Source organism: Peromyscus californicus, unplaced genomic scaffold (assembly GCF_007827085.1).
Source record: "Peromyscus californicus insignis strain IS unplaced genomic scaffold, ASM782708v3 Scaffold_6__1_contigs__length_162567912, whole genome shotgun sequence".
Lineage (NCBI taxonomy): Eukaryota > Metazoa > Chordata > Mammalia > Rodentia > Cricetidae > Peromyscus > Peromyscus californicus.
The window spans coordinates 18,687,267-18,705,765 of NW_026294584.1; the positions used below are offsets into that span (position 1 = coordinate 18,687,267).

Here is an 18,499-nt window from a genome sequence, read left to right on the forward strand (position 1 = left end):
GTTGTACACAAAGGCCCATTTTGAGCAATTTTATATTAGAAAATCTAAAGAGATGGGCAGTTACCTCTGCATAAGTCACCCTCTTGAAGAATTACATTGATGATGTGGGAAATTATTTTTTGTTCTTCAAAATCTCAAGGGTGTAACAGTCTGTTTTTTCTGCTCTCTGGAGCATACAGGGGAAGATGCATATCTGTGTATCCCTTCTCAAAAAATTCTCAGGTCTCAGGAGGCAGCAATTTAGGGTGTTATATCTACAAATCACTCTTGTTCCCCTTTATTAGTTTAGGAGTTCTCATTTAATCCTCAGGTTTTCCATTTCATGCTTTCTGGATCTGAAAAATCTTTCTAATAGTGGCCTTTATGCACCCTAGTGATATTTAATTGGTTACCTTTTATTAAGTCTTAGTCTTCCAAATTATATTAGAAACTTGTAATTATAACAATTCTAATGACCTCAGGTGATGCTAGACAGATCAAGCCTGGCTCTAGAATAATGAAAACTAACACACTACAAAATGATTTTGTACTTCCCTGTCCTGGGTTTCTTTGCTGTAATCCCCAAATGTATCTAATAGCAGACTGACAGTTATGGATGGTTTCATATTATCAAGAGTATGAGGGCTGTGTCACTAGGTTAGATTGAAAAGTGGTTATACCAATAAAGATAAGGATCGTGTGATACATGTCAATCATTTCACCTATGCTTTTAGATCTTTCTCCCTCCCATATGACAGACAAGGTGGGCTGTTGGTAGTTTAAGGCTGACATGGAGAAAGCATGGAATGACCAGAGACAAGATGAATGAATGAAAGATGAAAGTATATTTCTCTAGAAAAATAAGCAAACACACATCTTTGCCTTTTTATTATGCTCTATATTAATTTATACATGCACATAGCAGAAGCGTTTCACACAATTTAGGTATTACATGCAATGCTATGATAAGCTAGTTTGATTTCATCAGCTCCTACCACATCAGCACAATAACATCTCAAATATTATCACATTTGTACTAGAGCTGCCTGAAATACACTGTTTTTGATGTTTGTAAACAAAAAAATAGGAACATCACTATGTAACACTGTGATTGGAACAAAACACCTTCGTTTCAATTCTTCCCTTACATTTCGTAAAGGAGACATACTTTCAGTATCCAAAGTCCACGGTCACTTGGAAAATACAGTTTTCTCTAGGTGCACTAAACATTTAACCAGAACCAGTTATTTTTTGCCTTTACACAACTAAATCCCTCCTGAAAGGCAGTGATATGTCATAGATGGGCCCCGATTTGGAGGATTTCCATGAAACTCATTTAGCATATAAATTAAATAATGATAACTGTTATAGATTCAGAAATCAGTAATGATATTGGTTTATTCATGGATCTTTGAAGATCTTATACTGGGGAGTAAAGAGAGATGTGGAAATATAAATCTGGGTTTTGATGAGAAGTTCGTTTGTATTTTAAGATGAATTAATATGTGGTTAAAAGAAGTCTCTGTGTTGTGTTTTTTCTCCCTCTTTTGCTAATAGCAGCAAACAAGAGGTCAACTAGAAACTGATATGTAATTAGCCGCACTGAGTCTTCCTGGAAAATACAGAGACCTTGTTAAGCTTTGAAGCTGGGTGGAAGGAAGTTAATGGACTTGTATGGAGTCTTTTAATTACCAGCCGTAAACAAATCTATCTCTCACTGCTAGATAGCACCCGAGGGCAAGAGGTAATCTGCTTTAGAAACCTTGGAGTGATTTGCTTTATAAATCTTGTGGTTTAGGAAAGTGGAAAACTCTTTAAAGAGTGTTCTCTTTCACAGAGAATTACATTTTTGGCAGTGTTGTGAAAAATTTGGTGATAGATTCTTGGTGACCTCCCAATTTATAAATGTCAGTGACCAAAGCACATTCAACATTAAGATCAATTCCTTACAGCATTTGGGTCTTCCTGGTGGACAGGATTATCCAAAAGCAATCTGAGTATGGTACAGTTCCAGCAAATTTACTGTAAATGTCTTCCTGCCCAATGCCCAGATTGTCTCCTATCATCTTAGCCGTTTGTATGTTTAAAAGCCACACCATCTTCCAGAGGTCATATTATTTGTGCAGTTTAATTGTATGGATGGTAAAACATGTAATAGAGAATTGGTTGAAATAAAAGAATTAAAAGTCAGATCCATAGCCAAATACAGAAATATTCCAATTCAAAGTCCAGTGCTAAAATTAAAAATATTGAGAGTGATTTTAATTTCTCAAAGGTACAAATGGCTCAATATTAACAAGGAGCACCCTGTATCTGAACTAGGACAATTTAGTGGCATTTTTTGGATACCTTGCCTTCATTTCTATGACACTGTCATCTCAGTCCTAGATGAATGATGGAGTTCACAAGTTGCAGTGGGGGACTCTATTCCTAGACTGTCTCCCAAAGCAATAGTACCAAGAATAACTTTCTTCAAAATCACTATGGACAAATTCACTTAATAATTCTTCACGAATGAATGCTGAGCTCCTGGGAGGGTGGGGATCACTTGAAACGCATGGTCTATCTTTCCCCCAGGAAATGAAGGCTCAGCGGTTCACAATGCATGGGGTAGCTTCACGTTCAAGCAGATGTGTCTTCCGGGACGGCGGATGGATCTTGCTGGATGACGTTCATGGGGATCATTTCAGTACTCTCTTCGCCTTGATGGTTGTTGACGGGAGGATTCCTCGGTTCCTGGTGGCAGATGTAAATGGGGAGATCACCTTGCTCAACAAACGCTGCCTGGCGAGGAGCCGCAACTACGCGGTTGCGGTTGGTGGTACGGCGGCGGCGGCGCCTCCCCCAGCGCTGTCTCCACTGGATCTTGAGCTTCGCCCACTGGCGCTTCAGGGCAACTTGCACCTTGAAGAGCAAAGGGAGACTGTGGTCAATAACTGTCAGCTTACATACCTGACTCTTGGGGCTTATCAGAGGCTAGAAGAGGCTAAATTGTAGATCTGCTCTAAGAACTGAGTTTATACCGTGGTTATGAAATATACCACCCTGGAATAACAATATGCCAATCGAAGAAGTGAGTTACTTGTCTGGGTAACAACGGGCAAGCTATTTGCCATTTTTGAGCAAAGCTTTCTGTCTTGGCTCTCACAGCCTGTGAAGGAACGTTGATTTGTTTCATAATGTAGCAGACATGTCTCATTAGAGGGAAGGAGTTAGGAAAATTTTTACCTGCTGCCATTCATGCTAAGACATGATTTTATCCAAATCTGAACTCATGGATCATGAAAATATATCCATAAACGGCAACATAGTCCTAAATTTTATGATAATGGACCCACGTTGTGGATTTACCCTTACCAAACGAGGCTCCAAGTGAGGTGTTGCAGATAAAAATCTGACTAAGGCAGCTAAAACCTTTTAAGAATGAGACTTCAGTCTCTTTCAGTAGAAAAACAGTCAGAAGAATTTGGCAATCTGATCATTTGAAATACTGAACTTTTCAAACAAACTATGGATATATGTTTTTGGGTGTAGCATTTTAGATTCAATTATATTTTAAACAGATAAAGAAGCAAGATCTTGAAGCGCTAAGGGCTGGGGTGAGCCATGCAGCTGCATTTTGCCTTGATAAAAGTCATACAGGGACAAGGGATGGTGTAAAGCATTTAGTTACCACTTACTGACTGATTGCCATAGGCCACATTATAATCACTTGATTTGCATTAATTTATTTAATCCTCACAACAGTCTCCTTATAAGGACACCACTGTTGTGTTCACTTACAGACGGGAGGTCTAAGACTATGGCATGTGTGCACAGTCAGGGAGCTGCAGTGTGGCAAAACTTGAGTTCCTTGTGAAGCCTGCCTTTATTTGGATTGTAGATAAGCCCTTTGATGTCAGGGTTATAGTCTAGAAACCATCAATGTACTCTTGAGAAACTAGGAAAGGCTCCAGTTTGGTATCTTTGGAGATGCAGTGTTTGTAGATAAAGGAAACCGATAGTTTCCATGGATTCAGCATCTCTTAAAACCGAGGTTGTCCTTACAGCTAAAACTTACTTAGAGTTGTAGAGGTATACATTTCCGATGGTTACAAATGTAGTGTTAGTTGGCATAGGTGCCCCACAGAAAACACATCTTGCTTTTGCCTCACCTGTCTTTTTACAATCTCCACCAGAGTATCCACATATATTGAATTATCCAGTCCAACATGAGGCTAATGGGTGTGAAGTCAATTTTAATATTTAAAATTATTATTCCAGGAAGTTAGCAACCTTCTCTAATTGCATCCCAAATTTATGAACCATCCTTTTGTGTGGTGATGGCAATCTGCTTCCATTTATAAAGTATATATTTAGAAACAGGCCCTCAGCAGCATGCAAAAGATACTGCAATGGTTATAGTCTAAGAAGGGTGATTATCTCTTACAGTAGGAGGTGGACACAATACATGGACTAGATGGTGCTTTGATGAATAAGGGCATTAAATCTGTGACCTTGAAAACAAAACAAAACAAACCAACCCAGAGACTTTTTTTTTTGCTTCTGGAAAGCAGAAGAAATATTCAGAGAGGTCAAGGGGTAAGTATAACACACAACATTCTGAATTATATAGGTTTATCGCTCATTTTGAAAAAATAAGAACCACAAATAACTTTAATTTCCCCCTTGATTTTTATCAATATATTTATTGTTGAATTTGAAGTATGAAAGCTTGGTCTGAAGGTCTGAAGATACAGTTGTTCTCGCTGGCTCTATTGTATAGTATGAAATTGTGGAAGGCTGGTGTATTTAGGTCTTGGTTCCCATACTTGTAGAGACAAACATGACACTAATATCTTCTTGATCAGGTTTGAATGCTTTGGGGTGTAGCTCTCTTTTCCCGTTAAGCTTATCATAGGCACCTGTAGTTATGTGCTGATGCATGGAAGGGGGGCTTTCCTCCCATAATGGGAAGAGGTAAGTCCTCCTCTCCATTTGTCACTCTGCCACCACAGTCTAACATACCTGCTGCTCTTAGTCTATCCATGGACCCTCTACATAAGGCTTTATTTTCATGATGGCAATCACTGATAGCAACATGTTAATAATTAATCAGAGTTAAAATTTCAACTTGCATCATTGCATTGCTCACCTATTAGTCCCTTGGATCTTTGCTGAAACTCAATACCCAGCCAGGCAAAGACTCATGATGTACCTATCTCACATGTAGCTGGAAATAACTTCCTACGAGTGTGAGTGCCTTGCTTGAGTTCAATGACAGAAGGAGAAATAGATGCAGAATGTCCAGCTGAGACCCAGATGCCTGATATCCATGGGACTGTGATAATACATTTGGCAAAGCATACCATTTTTGTATTATTAGAAATGTCATGCCTCTAGCTACATGATCTTAATGAAAACAGGAATGTTTCAAAAAACAGAAAACATATGCAATAAACTCCAGAAATTTCAACTGTTAAGAATTGGGTTTACTTTCTATGTCTGAGACTCCCAGTGACATTGTAGCTAAGACACAATAAATATTGTAGCATTTTTACAAATTCATACAAACCTCTGGCGCTTTACAAGGCTTTTAGCCATTCTGAGTCTTATTTTTCTATTAGCCCTATTTTGACATTGTTTTGTATGAAAGAGTTTATTTTGTGTACTAAAAACAAACAAAATGTAAGAGTCTACATTTGCAGGGTGTTCTCACTGGTGCAGTATTCTACATGGGATGATAATAAGACCTATTCACTTTGTAGTTTTTACTGTTAAAGAATAAAAGGAGGGCTAGAGGTTACTCTGTCAGCTAACAACTGAAGGATATCTCCTTTTTATCCCAGGCTAGTGTGTGCCTTAGCAATCATGAGTACACAGATGCATTTTGTTGAATGGAGGAATAAGTTTTTGGATGAAAGAATAAGATGTACCAGTTGTAAAGGAAATAATGAAATTCTTTCTAAGTTGGATTTGGAGATGGGCATCAGGTAACAAAGCAGGCAAGCATTTTAGATACTCACTGAATACTATCTAAAGAAATAATAAAGCAGGTATAAGGTATCGATTGCTAACGATTAGAAAATGTTCCTCAATACTAACAGGATAGTATATGGGCATATCTTAACAAACTATTGAATAGAATTATTTTTGGTAGGAATTAATTTACAATGATAAGAATACCTGTGTATTAAGATTATGTGGTCTTGAGAAAGCAGAGTATGTTTTCTAGGGAAGGATTGCATATATAGATAATTTACTGCAATTTAGTTGATTTAATTGAGAGTCAGAAAGTTTGGACTATGATTCTGGCTGTCACAGCTGTATTTGTGACACTGGGTGAGTGACACCATTTTCCTGGAGCTTAGACTTATCACCTAAAATTTGAGGGAAACTTTCAAGTTGTATTCCTTGAGATCATGGAGGTTCACTGGAAGAAACGCTAGGGCTATAGCAGCTTTCCTTTCACATTTTATAATTAAGCTCTCAGGAAAGCTTTTGTTAGAGGACATTGTAATCTGGTTGAAACTACCTGAGTAGCCTGGTTGTATAAGTTTCTGCAGAACACTGAACCAGATATTCAGATTATTTATATAAGTCTTTAGTCCATGACAGCAATCACTGTCATTTTTGAGAATCCTCTATTTAGTCTTAACTTCAGGGTAATTTTTCAAAATATTTGAATACATGGTCTTACAGTGGCATAATCAACTAGAAAATAGGCAGAACACTGACTGTTGTGGCCTGGGTGTGGGTTTCCAAAAAGAATAGATAGATGGCTTCTTATTCTGTGGGAACCCAAAATAATTTTTGCTAATTCTGCTGAGCATGCTGACCTGCTCACTACACAACCCAAGGAAGTATGAACTTAGCATGCTCTTTGGGTCCTATGTGTAATTGTACCACACATTCATAGGTGAGACTCAGCTTGAGGTAGCATGCACACACACACACACACACACACACACACACACACACACACACACACATACACACATACACACACACACCCCTCAAAAACCCACTATCCCATTACTCACAAACCCCTATGAGATCATGCAGGAAGGAGATCTGAAGAAATTGCACTGTTGTCCTTCCAAACTGCAAAATGTTGGCTTTATATAAATTGGTGATAGTATTACATGAAATGCATGCTTACCTCATGGTTGCAGAAGCAGTAGATAGTCGCAACAAAGAATCCCTAAAAAGAAAAGAAAAAATACATTTGAAGTTACTCATGTTTGCATGATGTCATTTCATAAAATCAACACACATAGACAGTCTAGGAAGGAATATTCCACTATTTCAACAGCATGTCATGGTTTGATGAAACAGAAATTCAGGAAAAAGAATGACCTACTTCTCTTCAGTGCTATGCCACAAAAATATTTCCATTAGAAGTTTATTTTCTGCTCAGTGGTAGAGCATTTACCTACCACGTAGGAAACCAGGGACAAATCTTCAGCACCAAAAGTTTAAAAATCATTCTATCAGTAGAGAAACATGTTTCTTGTAAAGATTCAGCAACTAGAAGGGTTCTAGTGATTTTGCTTATGTATTGCTCCATTTAACATGGAGAGTTTTGGTGAACATGCTGGCTATGGTAGATTTGGAAAGTCTTTGTACTTTAAAAAGTTAGAGGCTGTGATCATCAGGTCTTTTGAAATCTTTTGAAAAGTCTGAGTATGAAGCTGTGGGCTGTGAATTAGTGCAGGAATATCCAAAGTATGTCTTTCAGAAACCCAGACTCAGTTGCCTTTGGGGCTTTGCTTAATCTTTGTAAGATGCCTTGTACTGAGTTTTAAGTATGATCCCAATAGCTTAGGTTATTAAAGAAACACGGGATCTATTTTTAACGTAAATGACTTCGGCCTTCTCCTCACATTAGGCCTTGACAGTTGGAAAAAAAATGCAGTGGATTTGAAATTTATAATTGAGAAGGAAAAATTCTGGTCTAGGATCCTGTGTTAGAACCTCTCCCTGAGAACATCTTCATGCCCAGATCTATCTAGAAGTTGCCTTTATTAGAGTTTTTGATCTGGGCCAAAGCTCTGGAGTGAATGGAAGGAAGGTACCCACTCTCTTCTCTAGTGTGGCTAACTATGCAGCCCACTCTGGTAACTCTGTGTTCTCCTACATGAGAAACCCAGGGACAGTGTCCCCATACAGTCCCCAAACTGTCATGGATAGATTCTGACAATGAAAGGTCAAAGGAGCAGGAGGCATGGGCAGCTCTGTATAAATGCGTTCCTCTCATCACTCCAAAGAAAGAAATGCTCAGCACCTACTTGTTATGCAATCAGTAGCCTGAGTGGGACCAGTAAAAGGCCCTGAGTAGCAATAAAGTGGAAACGTACTCCTTATACAACCTCATTTCTTTCAAAAGTTCTGGTTGGGCCTGCTGAGTTGAAGGCTGTGAGTTTTAAGATCATAATCTTACAAAGAAGATTATGGGTTTTAGTCAGATGGACTTACCAGGAGAACAAGACACCAAGTAAACATGTAGTTGCTTTTCTTACCTGGAAATGAATCAGAGTGTGCATGACATAATCATAGATCATCCCAAACACCTTGTGGGAAGGCCTCCAGGGAAACACAACAAACTGGGCACCCAGCAGGGGCACAAGGACCATGGTAGCCTTCACAGCCTTCAGGTACATGTAGGTTTCTGGCTCATGAGTTTGCCTCATCTTGTTCACAAGCACTCGGACGATGTTGAGCAGAAAGAAGAAATTGACCTGCAAGATTCATATGAGCAAATAATCCATTACTGTTGTGTGAAATATGCTACCTGTCAGATCAATGAGTAGAGAACTTTTAAAATACAAGAAGTTGGCATCTTTGAACCACAGACTTTCTGGCTCTGAAGCTTAGTTTTGAAAATAAAACCTTAAAATAAATTAATTCTAAGTGCTCAGAGTGAGTTTTTAAAACCTGGGATAGAAATGGCCATTGTGCATAACATGTAAGACAAGAACAAGACTTTTGATGGTAGTTGAATTCTATGGACCTGGGTCCTCAACTGAATAAGAGGAACAAAAGGAGATGAGCACCAGCACTCAGCCTTCTCTGTCTGTTGTCTGTGGACAAGACAATGCGACATTGACTCACACTCTGTCGTGCATTCTCTGTCATGATAGTCTGTCTCCCCTCAAACCAGGAGCCAAATAAACTCTTTCTTAAGTTGCTTTTGTCATAGCAAACAAGGGAAGTTGCTAATACAACTGGAGAGACTGAGAAACAGCCTGGATGGCAATCCAAGTTGCTCACTTACTAACAGATGCCTCCTTAGTGGAAGAACAGAATGTGGGCATGAGGATTGGAAACTGTTGTTACTTTTCTTACCATGAGAAAAGAAAACATTGTCTTAGAGATTAAAATGCTATATTGCCTCTCTCCTATGTGTGCAAATGAGCTTCTCCACATATAAAGAAAAAGACATTTTTTGAAAAATATAATTGGTTACAGTACATGTGCCACATAGAAATATATTCACAAAGCTGAGCAATGACACTGATACCAATATATTAAAAAATCAATTCTTACCACCAGAGCCATCATGATAGGTCCATGGATGATGTAAAGCAAGTTGGTATTCACACTCAGCCAGCAGCTGCAAAAAGTGAGGGTATATATCATTACAAATATGCTTTCACTTTGGAATACATTAGCTTAAAAGTCAATGTGATACTTACTTGTCATTGTAGTAGAAAACACGAGTAACGGCATGGATAATGGTTGGCACAATTGGGAACCCTAAAATTGGGAAAAGTACAAATCAAACTTGGATCCCATGCCATAGCTTAACTGCAATTGCATGGATAATGGTAGCATTTTTGTAAAGACGGTGGCAAATTGAGTGTACCTATCAAGACATTCCCCTGATATGTTGGTATACAAATTATTTCATCAAGCCAGACTTGGGGAGTTTGGCTAAGAGCATCCAGACAATTAAAAGCCTTTTGCCAACTCCCAGCTGTAGTCAGTACCTTGCAACTTGCATTGTGACCCTTCCTAACATTGTTACATTTTTGAAGATGCTTTTGCTGATACTGTGAACTGGGACAAGAAAGTCTTTCATTGTGTGAATTAGACTTTCATGTAGTAAGATTCTGGGTCACCTTTAAGGGATGTGACCTGGGTCAATTATTTGCTGTGAAAGCCTTCTTTGATATTCATATGATTTCTTTTGGGTATTTCGTTTTCCTGTTTATTTCTGTACATTGATCCTTTTAAGACAAGTATTCTGGAGAAATCAGTGTATTCCTATCCTTCTAAGTTCTGGCTATGGCTTGTAGAGGAAGTGGAGTATCCTATTCCTTGACTAAATTGAAGTACTAGTAAAGATAAACAAAACTCCTTTGAGTTTATCTTCAGGAAAATTTAGATGCTATCTATTCAGCCAGTCAAATTACATGTTTTTAAAATAATTTTTCTTTCTAAGAATGTATTCTGAAGTTGTAATTTTCCTTTTACAAAGATTGTCTTTTTACTCAGATGTACCTAGTACATGATAATACTGTTGATTTGATTGAAGCATCTGTAGAAAGAGGTTTGTTGCTATAGTCAGGCTAAGAAATATGTCTCAGGAAAGAATTAAGCTGGTATATTTTAAATTTTAGTGAGCGAGATGAAAAAAAAGAGGTCTCAAACTCTTAGGTTTTCACATAAAATCATGTTGATTTTTAAAGGCATAAATGAACTAATTCAATAATACCATTGATTACATACTGGGCTTGAAATAATTTTAACTTGGACTACTTAGACAACATATGATTGGGTTATTCACAGCAGCTCTAACAGACTATTTCCTCGTTTGAATTCAAAGACTCAGTTATTCTCTGGATTTATTCTGAAGAACACATTTTAGGATAAGACAACAACAACAAAAGTAGGTATTTAGGAACCTGCGTCTGCCTCTCCACTTCACTTGAAGACCACCATGTTTCCTAGCTGTTGGGGTAGACCCTACCTCTAACTCCTGGGGCTTGACACCTTCCTGCGACTAGTGTGGTTGTTGTTATGTACAGTCTTGGTTTTTCTATCAATCCCTGCTCTTCTAGTCCCCAAGACTTGGAACAACCTTTCTGCTTCTACCGAAGATAGTGAAAACAAGAGCAATACTTAGTCCACAGGATTCCTTTCCTAAAAACAGGAAATCAAAGAAATCCTCCTTGTTCAAAGTGTAAATCCACAGGAAGATTTATCCTTCCTTCAGTTTATAGCAAGGGGAACCAGTAAAGGCAGGAAGGACCCTGGAGACATGGCATTGCCTGAATATGAGAGATGCTGAACACTAAGTGATGCAATACAGATGAGGAAAAAAGCAGCCAGGGTAGACTCAGTCTTTCATTTTTGTGGTGGGGAGAATTTGAGCACCAGACAGTTGTTCACCCACAGGATGGGTTTATTATGATGCTCACAAATCTCAGAGTTCCATTCCAGTTTAGATCCTGGATTTGGAAACATTTTTCACACAGATGGCCTTGATGTTTCTTAAAGATAAGTTCCCAGAAAATAGCAGATGTTCTGCAACCCAACTTTGAAGAGTATTTTCAAATATCAGTTGTGCATTATTTTATTGAAATTGTAAATTCTATAACCTATGTTACTGTTTTAGTATTTTCAAAAGGAAATTGTATTAACCAACAGAAAGTTTTCTCTGTTCCATTACATCTTTTAACATTCCTGGGAAGCACTTTTCTTGAGACGTTATTAGGGTTCCCCTTTACTTGTCTCCCTTCTACACAAAGACAACGCTGTGTCAGTTCTAAGCAAAGGCTACTGTTTTAAAAATGTGCCTCTCGAATGGCCTCATATTTGTTTGGGGGGAGTTGTATTTGGCGTTGCAAGTTTCTTAATGGTAAGGAAAGTGGTGGATTTTAGTTTTTTCTTCTCTCTCTCTCTCTCTCTCTCTCTCTCTCTCTGTGTGTGTGTGTGTGTGTGTGTGTGTGTGTGTGTGTGTGTGTGTGCGTGTGTGCTAGGTAGAAGTGGAGCATAGACTTTGACATGTCCCAATAGTTAACTTTTTGTCTTTCCAAATACATATCAATAAGGAGAAAATCCTCAATTTTGAAGCTTTCTATTTTCTGTGGCTAGAATACTGAACAAGAGATCTATCTACTGCCTTAGCCAGCACTGGCTAGCAGTGCCCTCTTCAGCGGCTACTGTGAGTTTAATATTCTTTGATTCTACTTGCATCATGCTAATGAAGTTTTAAATATATGCTGAGCAAAGAAGGTTAAGGTATTGTATAAATCCTTTGTTATCATTCCTTCCTTTTTGATACTGGTGAACAACTCATTTCTTTCTTCCTTTGTATTGGTTATGTGCTAAGTAGAGATCTTTATTGATCTGTACACAAAGATGCCAACAAGCTTTATAATTAACTTGCGGTGTACCAGTATGGAAAGAAACATGTAAATGTTCCTTTCAAGGTACCCTTGTCTCAGCTGAATGTCATAGGTGAGGACAAATTTATAGCCAGCGTTTCTTTCATGGAATATTTTCTGAGTTTGAGAGAACTCAGAAGTTCTGAAACACTTATGGAGAAAATTCCAACTGGGTTTCAAATGAAATAAGTAAAATAGATCTGACAGAAATATGTGAGGGAAGCTCTGCAGCAGAAGACTGGAATGCTGACTATGTTTTCTGAAACCAAGACTGGAAGAAGGTTATAAACATGTGAATCCAGGTGGATCTAGCTCAAAACCCAATTGTACGAAATACATACCCCAGCCAAGAAGGTAATACCACCACAGGCGATGATCCTCAGCGAACACAGACATGACGATGAGAGTGTGAAGGTAGATTCCCTCACAGAGCATCCAGAAATAGTTGCAAGCCATCATGTACTGGTGGATGAAGTGTAGAATCTTGCAACTTATCTGTTAGAAAAAATGAAGATTCTTAGTGGAAGGAAGGCATGGTTATAGATCTAATGGTAAAGGGAGGAGCACAATTATGAGCCAACGTATCTGCATTGAACTCTCAAGAATTACCCTGAGTATTTGTTAATGTGTGCCCTCTAGATTTACAAATCAAAGGGACAGTGTGTAAGTCACAAGTATGGTATGTAAATAGATGCATGGGCCAATGGAAGCTGAGGCCACAGAATATTTTTTCCTCCGTTAAATTCTGTAGACTTACCTAGACTAGAGAAGTTCATTTTCCTACAAGGTGTCTGAGGCTAGTAATGTTAAAGAGCATCCAAGCGTTTGCCATAGGGCTTCTGTACTCTTTCCTCCTCCTGTGGTCCAGGAGGCAAATAACCCTGGACATTTTTCGTGCTGCCTCTGAAGCTGATTGATCTGTTAGCAATGCTTTTTTAACCATAAAGAGGAGATGACCGGGGGAGCAAGTTCTCTTGTATGGACCCAGAGCCCAGGCTGATCTCAGCTTCTGTTTCATAGGCAGCCCTGTTTTCTATATAAGGAATCAAATGTTTGCCAAACCCTCTCTGCATATTAGGATTGTGTCCTGAATGACTTCTTAGAGAAGACTTAGGAAGCATACCAATGTAGACTTAATCACAGATCTCTTAACCACCTGTACGGGAAAACCACAAACCACGTAACAGAATATCCTGTTATTCCCTAGTCTTTCTAGAATAGGGCTCTTCATCTTGACATCACTGGCGTTTGGGGCTAGATAACTGGTTGCTGTTGTGAGGGATTGCCCTAGGCTTGTTGGCAGTTAATGGTGTTTCTGCCCTCTAGCTAGGTGATGTCTACGGCATCCTTCACCCACTTGTAATGAAAAACGTCTCCAGATACTTCCAAATGTTCTTGGTGGAGCAAAATGTCTCCAGTTAAGAATCCCTACCTGGGAACACCTAGCACTGATTAACTTCCAACAACCACAAGACAATAACAACAAGACTCAGCATTCTGACTCTAGATAAAAGGAAGTGGTTGTTTGCCCAGCAATTATTTTACCAAATGATATGTATTCTATCACATTACTCCTCCTTGGGGTATCTTTGAGTCTAGTTGGATTTCAATTTTCCTTTCACAAAGCAAAGTAACAATGAAGTGACTTTCATCCAAGCACCTTTCTGGGATTGTAAATTTCTATTGAATGCATAAGAGTTCTAATTCATTGGGTGGGAAGCGATATGCTGAGCCAATTCTAGTATGTTCCTTTTCCCTTCAGGATTCATAGGAGAAAGCCAGCTTGGCTCATGAAAAGTAGTTACTATGCTTTCAAAGGTAGAATCAAACTCTGGTTCAGACCATGAGGAATAGAAATGTTGAAAATCCACAACATCAGGAAATCTAAGCAATATCTATATAAGTTTTGGGAAAGAATATTTCTGGCCCTGCAGTCCTTGCCATCAGATGATCTTCCTTAACCAGGATTAGTTGATTGACTAGTATATCAGTTTTGTATATACTAAGTAAATACTTGCTACGATGACTCCAAGACACCCAAACATCAGTAAAATGAGGAATTCAGTTGAGATTCAAGATTCCTTTTGAAGATTACTCTTTGAAATCCCAGCTTCCCTTTGATTCCTACAGGCTGTGGTGATTTTTCTCTTGTGGGAGAAGAGACAAGTAGGTGGAGATGGCCTTTTGCTTATGTGATCCAGAGTAGCTGAGGTTTCATGTTCAATCAAGCTCGTTCTTGTTATTCTTGGTAGTTGCATTCTGAGAAATCATCATAAAAACTGAATTAGCAAGCACTAAGTCATGCATTTAAGCATAATTCAAGGTGAGAGTTCTTTGAGACCCTGGTCACAACATTTTCATCAAGCAAACAATACACAGCTTTTGTTTTATATGTTTTGTGTACAGACACCTTATTTGATATATATTATTAATTTATTGATACTGAATGTTTGGCCCACAGCACAATAGCCACTTTTTGAAAGAAATATATTTAATACTTACTTTCTTCGTAAGTATATCAAGACTTTTTTGTTTTGTCTTAAAACAAATTTATCAAGGGAAAATTAAAAATAATAGTCATATATTCCTTAAAGGTTCTATTCTTGCAGAGTTCAATGCTTATGGTCAAGGGGGTGGCCTTCTGGTGGCAAGACAGACAAGTAAACAAATAAATGTAATCATGCACGATGACTTCTAGAAATATATATTTTCTAGTTAATCTGACTATTAAATTATTTTAACAATTGTTTTCTCAGGTACATAACAAAGTCTGGCATTTAGAAGAATCAATGAAGCCAACTAGAGGGGCTTGTTTTAAGAACATTAAATTCTCTACTCAATTTGTGGACAACCAGCAAGGAGTGGAGTATTAGACTGTGACAAAGTGAACACATTGCTTGGTACTGTAAAGCACTATGCTCACACTCTAGCCTTCGCACTTTGGAGGGCACAGGGGCGACAATGTGGACTATTTTATACAAAGAGAGGTGGCTGTCTATAAATTTGCTTTTCAATTTCTTGTGAAAATATTGAAGCAAAATGGAGAGAATAAAAAGAATCTCCTCTTTCTTTAGTTATTGAGGGATAAACAAATTCCTAAGGAAATATGGCAAATATTGAAGACTACATTGCTTATGGGCTAGTGTACTAACTCCTAAATGCTTTTCCCTGAACTAAAGCTTCCAATTGTACTACTGTGAAGTCTTGTTTTTAAACAGAAGTAAACTTTGTTACTCATTCAAGTGATCTCCAGTGATACAACATGTTTGTTTATATTTCTCTGGAACTTCTGAAAACATTTTCTCATAAGTTCACTTTAATACGCCTGACTCCTCCACTACTTACATCCAATAATATTCAGATAGAGGTGAGCAACAGATTCTTAGTCAATTTGAATGAGTATGGCTTTGTATGTTGCTCAGCTGAGTGTTCAACACTTAATTAATATTATTTATTATTTAATACCTAAACCAGTATTGCTTATCAAGAATGGACACAATTTTCTGGGCCTTTAATTTTAACAAAAGAGTACTGAAATTCTTGGTAATATTTGTAGAGATCAGGACATATCTGAAAAGATCAGGCTGCTGACATCCATAGAAAATGTATAATGTTGGGGCAAACTCTCCTAAACTGAGTTTTTATATTAGTTGCATTTTTGATCTTTGTCATGTTTTTCTAAGTGTCCAGAAAGGGTATCCTTTGATGACAGCACTCCTCAAATAAAACACCCAGATAAACTCTGTTATTTTTCTCCTGTGTCCCTGCTAGAAGAGCTGTTTGACTTTGCACAGCATTTAAAAAAAATGGTATGCGTAGGTTCCATTGGTAGAATGCAGAAATTCTCTAGTGGTCAACTTTTAACTTCCATTAACCCAAATTTCTAGTTTCCTTTACTAAGTAAAAGTATATACTGTTCTGCTATGGCTTGTTTTTCCACAAACTTGCAAAACAACTTTCAGGTGTCAAATTGACAATTTGAAAATATTTGTGATTAAATTAATAAAGGTGTCTCAAACCTAATTTAGAATATTCTGGTTTTCCCTGATAAATGCATTGACTTTCTGAAGTAAATAAAGTGGACATGTATATTTTCACTTGTTGGTAGCTTCTGAAATTAGAGTATGTGCAGTGAGAATTATGACCATTTTTTTAATCTAATAATCTGAACTCCTTGTTCAAGAAGTGAATTTTGGTTAAGACAATTTATCCTTCATAAAGATTGAGACATTTTTGGCATTTTTAGCTTCATTTTGTTTCCAGTCAGTTCTTTGTTGTCTCTTCATGGTATTCATGATATCTGTATTTTAAATTTTTATGTATTTGGCTTACATGTTCTTGGGACTACTCATCACCCTGGTATTTTACGTGTATTCTTCAAATTGGATAGTTATTCTTGGTTAAGCACCGATTTTGCTGAATCCTTCCTTTGTGGTCTCCATCCTGGAAATAAGCTAATCTAATGTAACATATTTAAATTTAGGTTCCTCTTCTTTTTGGTTCTGGAATTTCCATGTAGTTCTTTGGTTCTAGGATTTCCATGTAGTTTATTTTTAGTAATTTCAACTTTTCTGGTTACGATTTCTTGTCTTTTGATTCATTCACAACTTTTAGCATGGTTATGCGACTACTACATACTTCAATATTTTTAACATCTGGGTTAAATAACAGTTGATCTTAATTCTATTTTCTTTCTTGTTGTAGCCCAAGCAGGCCTAACACACATGGCAACTTTTCTGTCTCAGCCTCCTGAACGTTGGGATTGCAGATGTGAGCTACCAAACTCAGTTGTACACTTTCTCTTGACAGTAGGTCATATTTTCTAAAATCGTTTTTTTAAATCTGGTAGCTTTGAACTACTTCTAGATATAATAAACAATGGGATGATGTAGACTCTCTGGTTTAGAGTCTAGATTCTGTTATATTCCTTTGAAGTTTTCTTATTTTGTTTGTTTGAATAGGTGCTTTACATAGCTAAACCCAAAGCACAAATTCCCAGTTGGACTGTTGGTATCTTGAATCTCAGCTGAGTTACTTCAATTTAATCATACTCTTGGATTCCTTTGAACATATACGGTCAGATGGGATCTAAACATAAACATATATTTATGTATAAAGAGAGAGAGCCTAAGCGCCTCACTTTTCTGAGAAGAATACCCTTTACTTTTAGGGCACTGTAATTGCCCTATATCTAATAATATGCAATACAGGAGCTACTCAGCCATAACCATTTTCTCTTCAATTCAGACAATTAATCTATAACACTTTGTGATGATTATAATGGCTGACTAAGCATAAACCAAATTTTAAAGAAGCATTTCCCCCACAAAACTCGTTTTACTCTTTAAGTAAAATGAAGTGTATAGTAGTCCAGAGTAGGCTGCCCATAATAGGACCACATCATGGCATTATTCTCCTATATCACCCAAGGAAATCCATCACAGATTTTTATTTCCAGTCTACTTGTCCACAGGATATTGAAACAGGTAACCCCCATCTAGTTTAACCTACTGTGGACTTTCCATTCCAGTCTGTTCTCTCAGTCATCTCTCCCTTGTTTATGTGTTCTGCCTTGCAACAGCAGCCCTTGACTGGGCAGGAGCAGTCTTTTCCACCCTGGACCTTACAAACCCCAGTGTCTAGATGCTGAGGACTCTTTCAAGTTGACCTTTTTATAAAATCGTAGGGTGATGCTCTATACAGTCTGATGGCTCAATTGTTCTGAGCAAGTGATAGAAGAAAATCATGCCATTTTTTGAGCTTGGGACTCTTTTGCCTTTACTTAGGTAAGATGCTACAAAAAAATTTAATCGGATTGTCTCAACTTGAGCTGCAAAGTGCTCTCTGGTTCCCAGTAAAAACCAATCTCCCCATATTGTCCCCTTTAGAGCCAGATAGAAAGTTCAGACAGATATTTCTTTCTAGAAAATGACAAGTATCCTGGCAGCTTTGTTCAGATGCAAAAAGAACAATGCTTTAAAAGCTGCCTCTTGACTCTACATGGAGATCATTAAACGAACAGATAGAATAAGAAAAGTGAAAATTTAGATATGGAAATGAAATGCTTAAATGACAGTGGGCAATTTTCACATCACTCAGTAAACTGAGGATCTATTCAGCCCTTATTTATGGCATGAGTTATTTTG

The 18,499-nt window shown here is 37.7% G+C and overlaps 1 protein-coding gene across 2 annotated transcripts in view; it reads right to left on the bottom strand.

The window, feature by feature from the left end:
• Positions 1-850: 850 nt before the first annotated feature.
• The window catches only part of Calcr (calcitonin receptor), a 79,604-nt gene continuing 61,955 nt past the window's right edge, over positions 851-18,499 (bottom strand). For both annotated transcript variants that reach the window (XM_052720671.1, XM_052720670.1), the window contains 6 exons: positions 12,695-12,848; positions 9,657-9,717; positions 9,508-9,574; positions 8,481-8,699; positions 7,121-7,162; positions 851-2,883 (listed from right to left, as the gene is read on the bottom strand). In XM_052720671.1, coding sequence (XP_052576631.1) covers positions 2,602-2,883; positions 7,121-7,162; positions 8,481-8,699; positions 9,508-9,574; positions 9,657-9,717; positions 12,695-12,848 — 825 coding nt within the window. In that variant the 3' untranslated portion in view covers positions 851-2,601. The remainder of the gene's footprint in view (positions 2,884-7,120; positions 7,163-8,480; positions 8,700-9,507; positions 9,575-9,656; positions 9,718-12,694; positions 12,849-18,499) is intronic.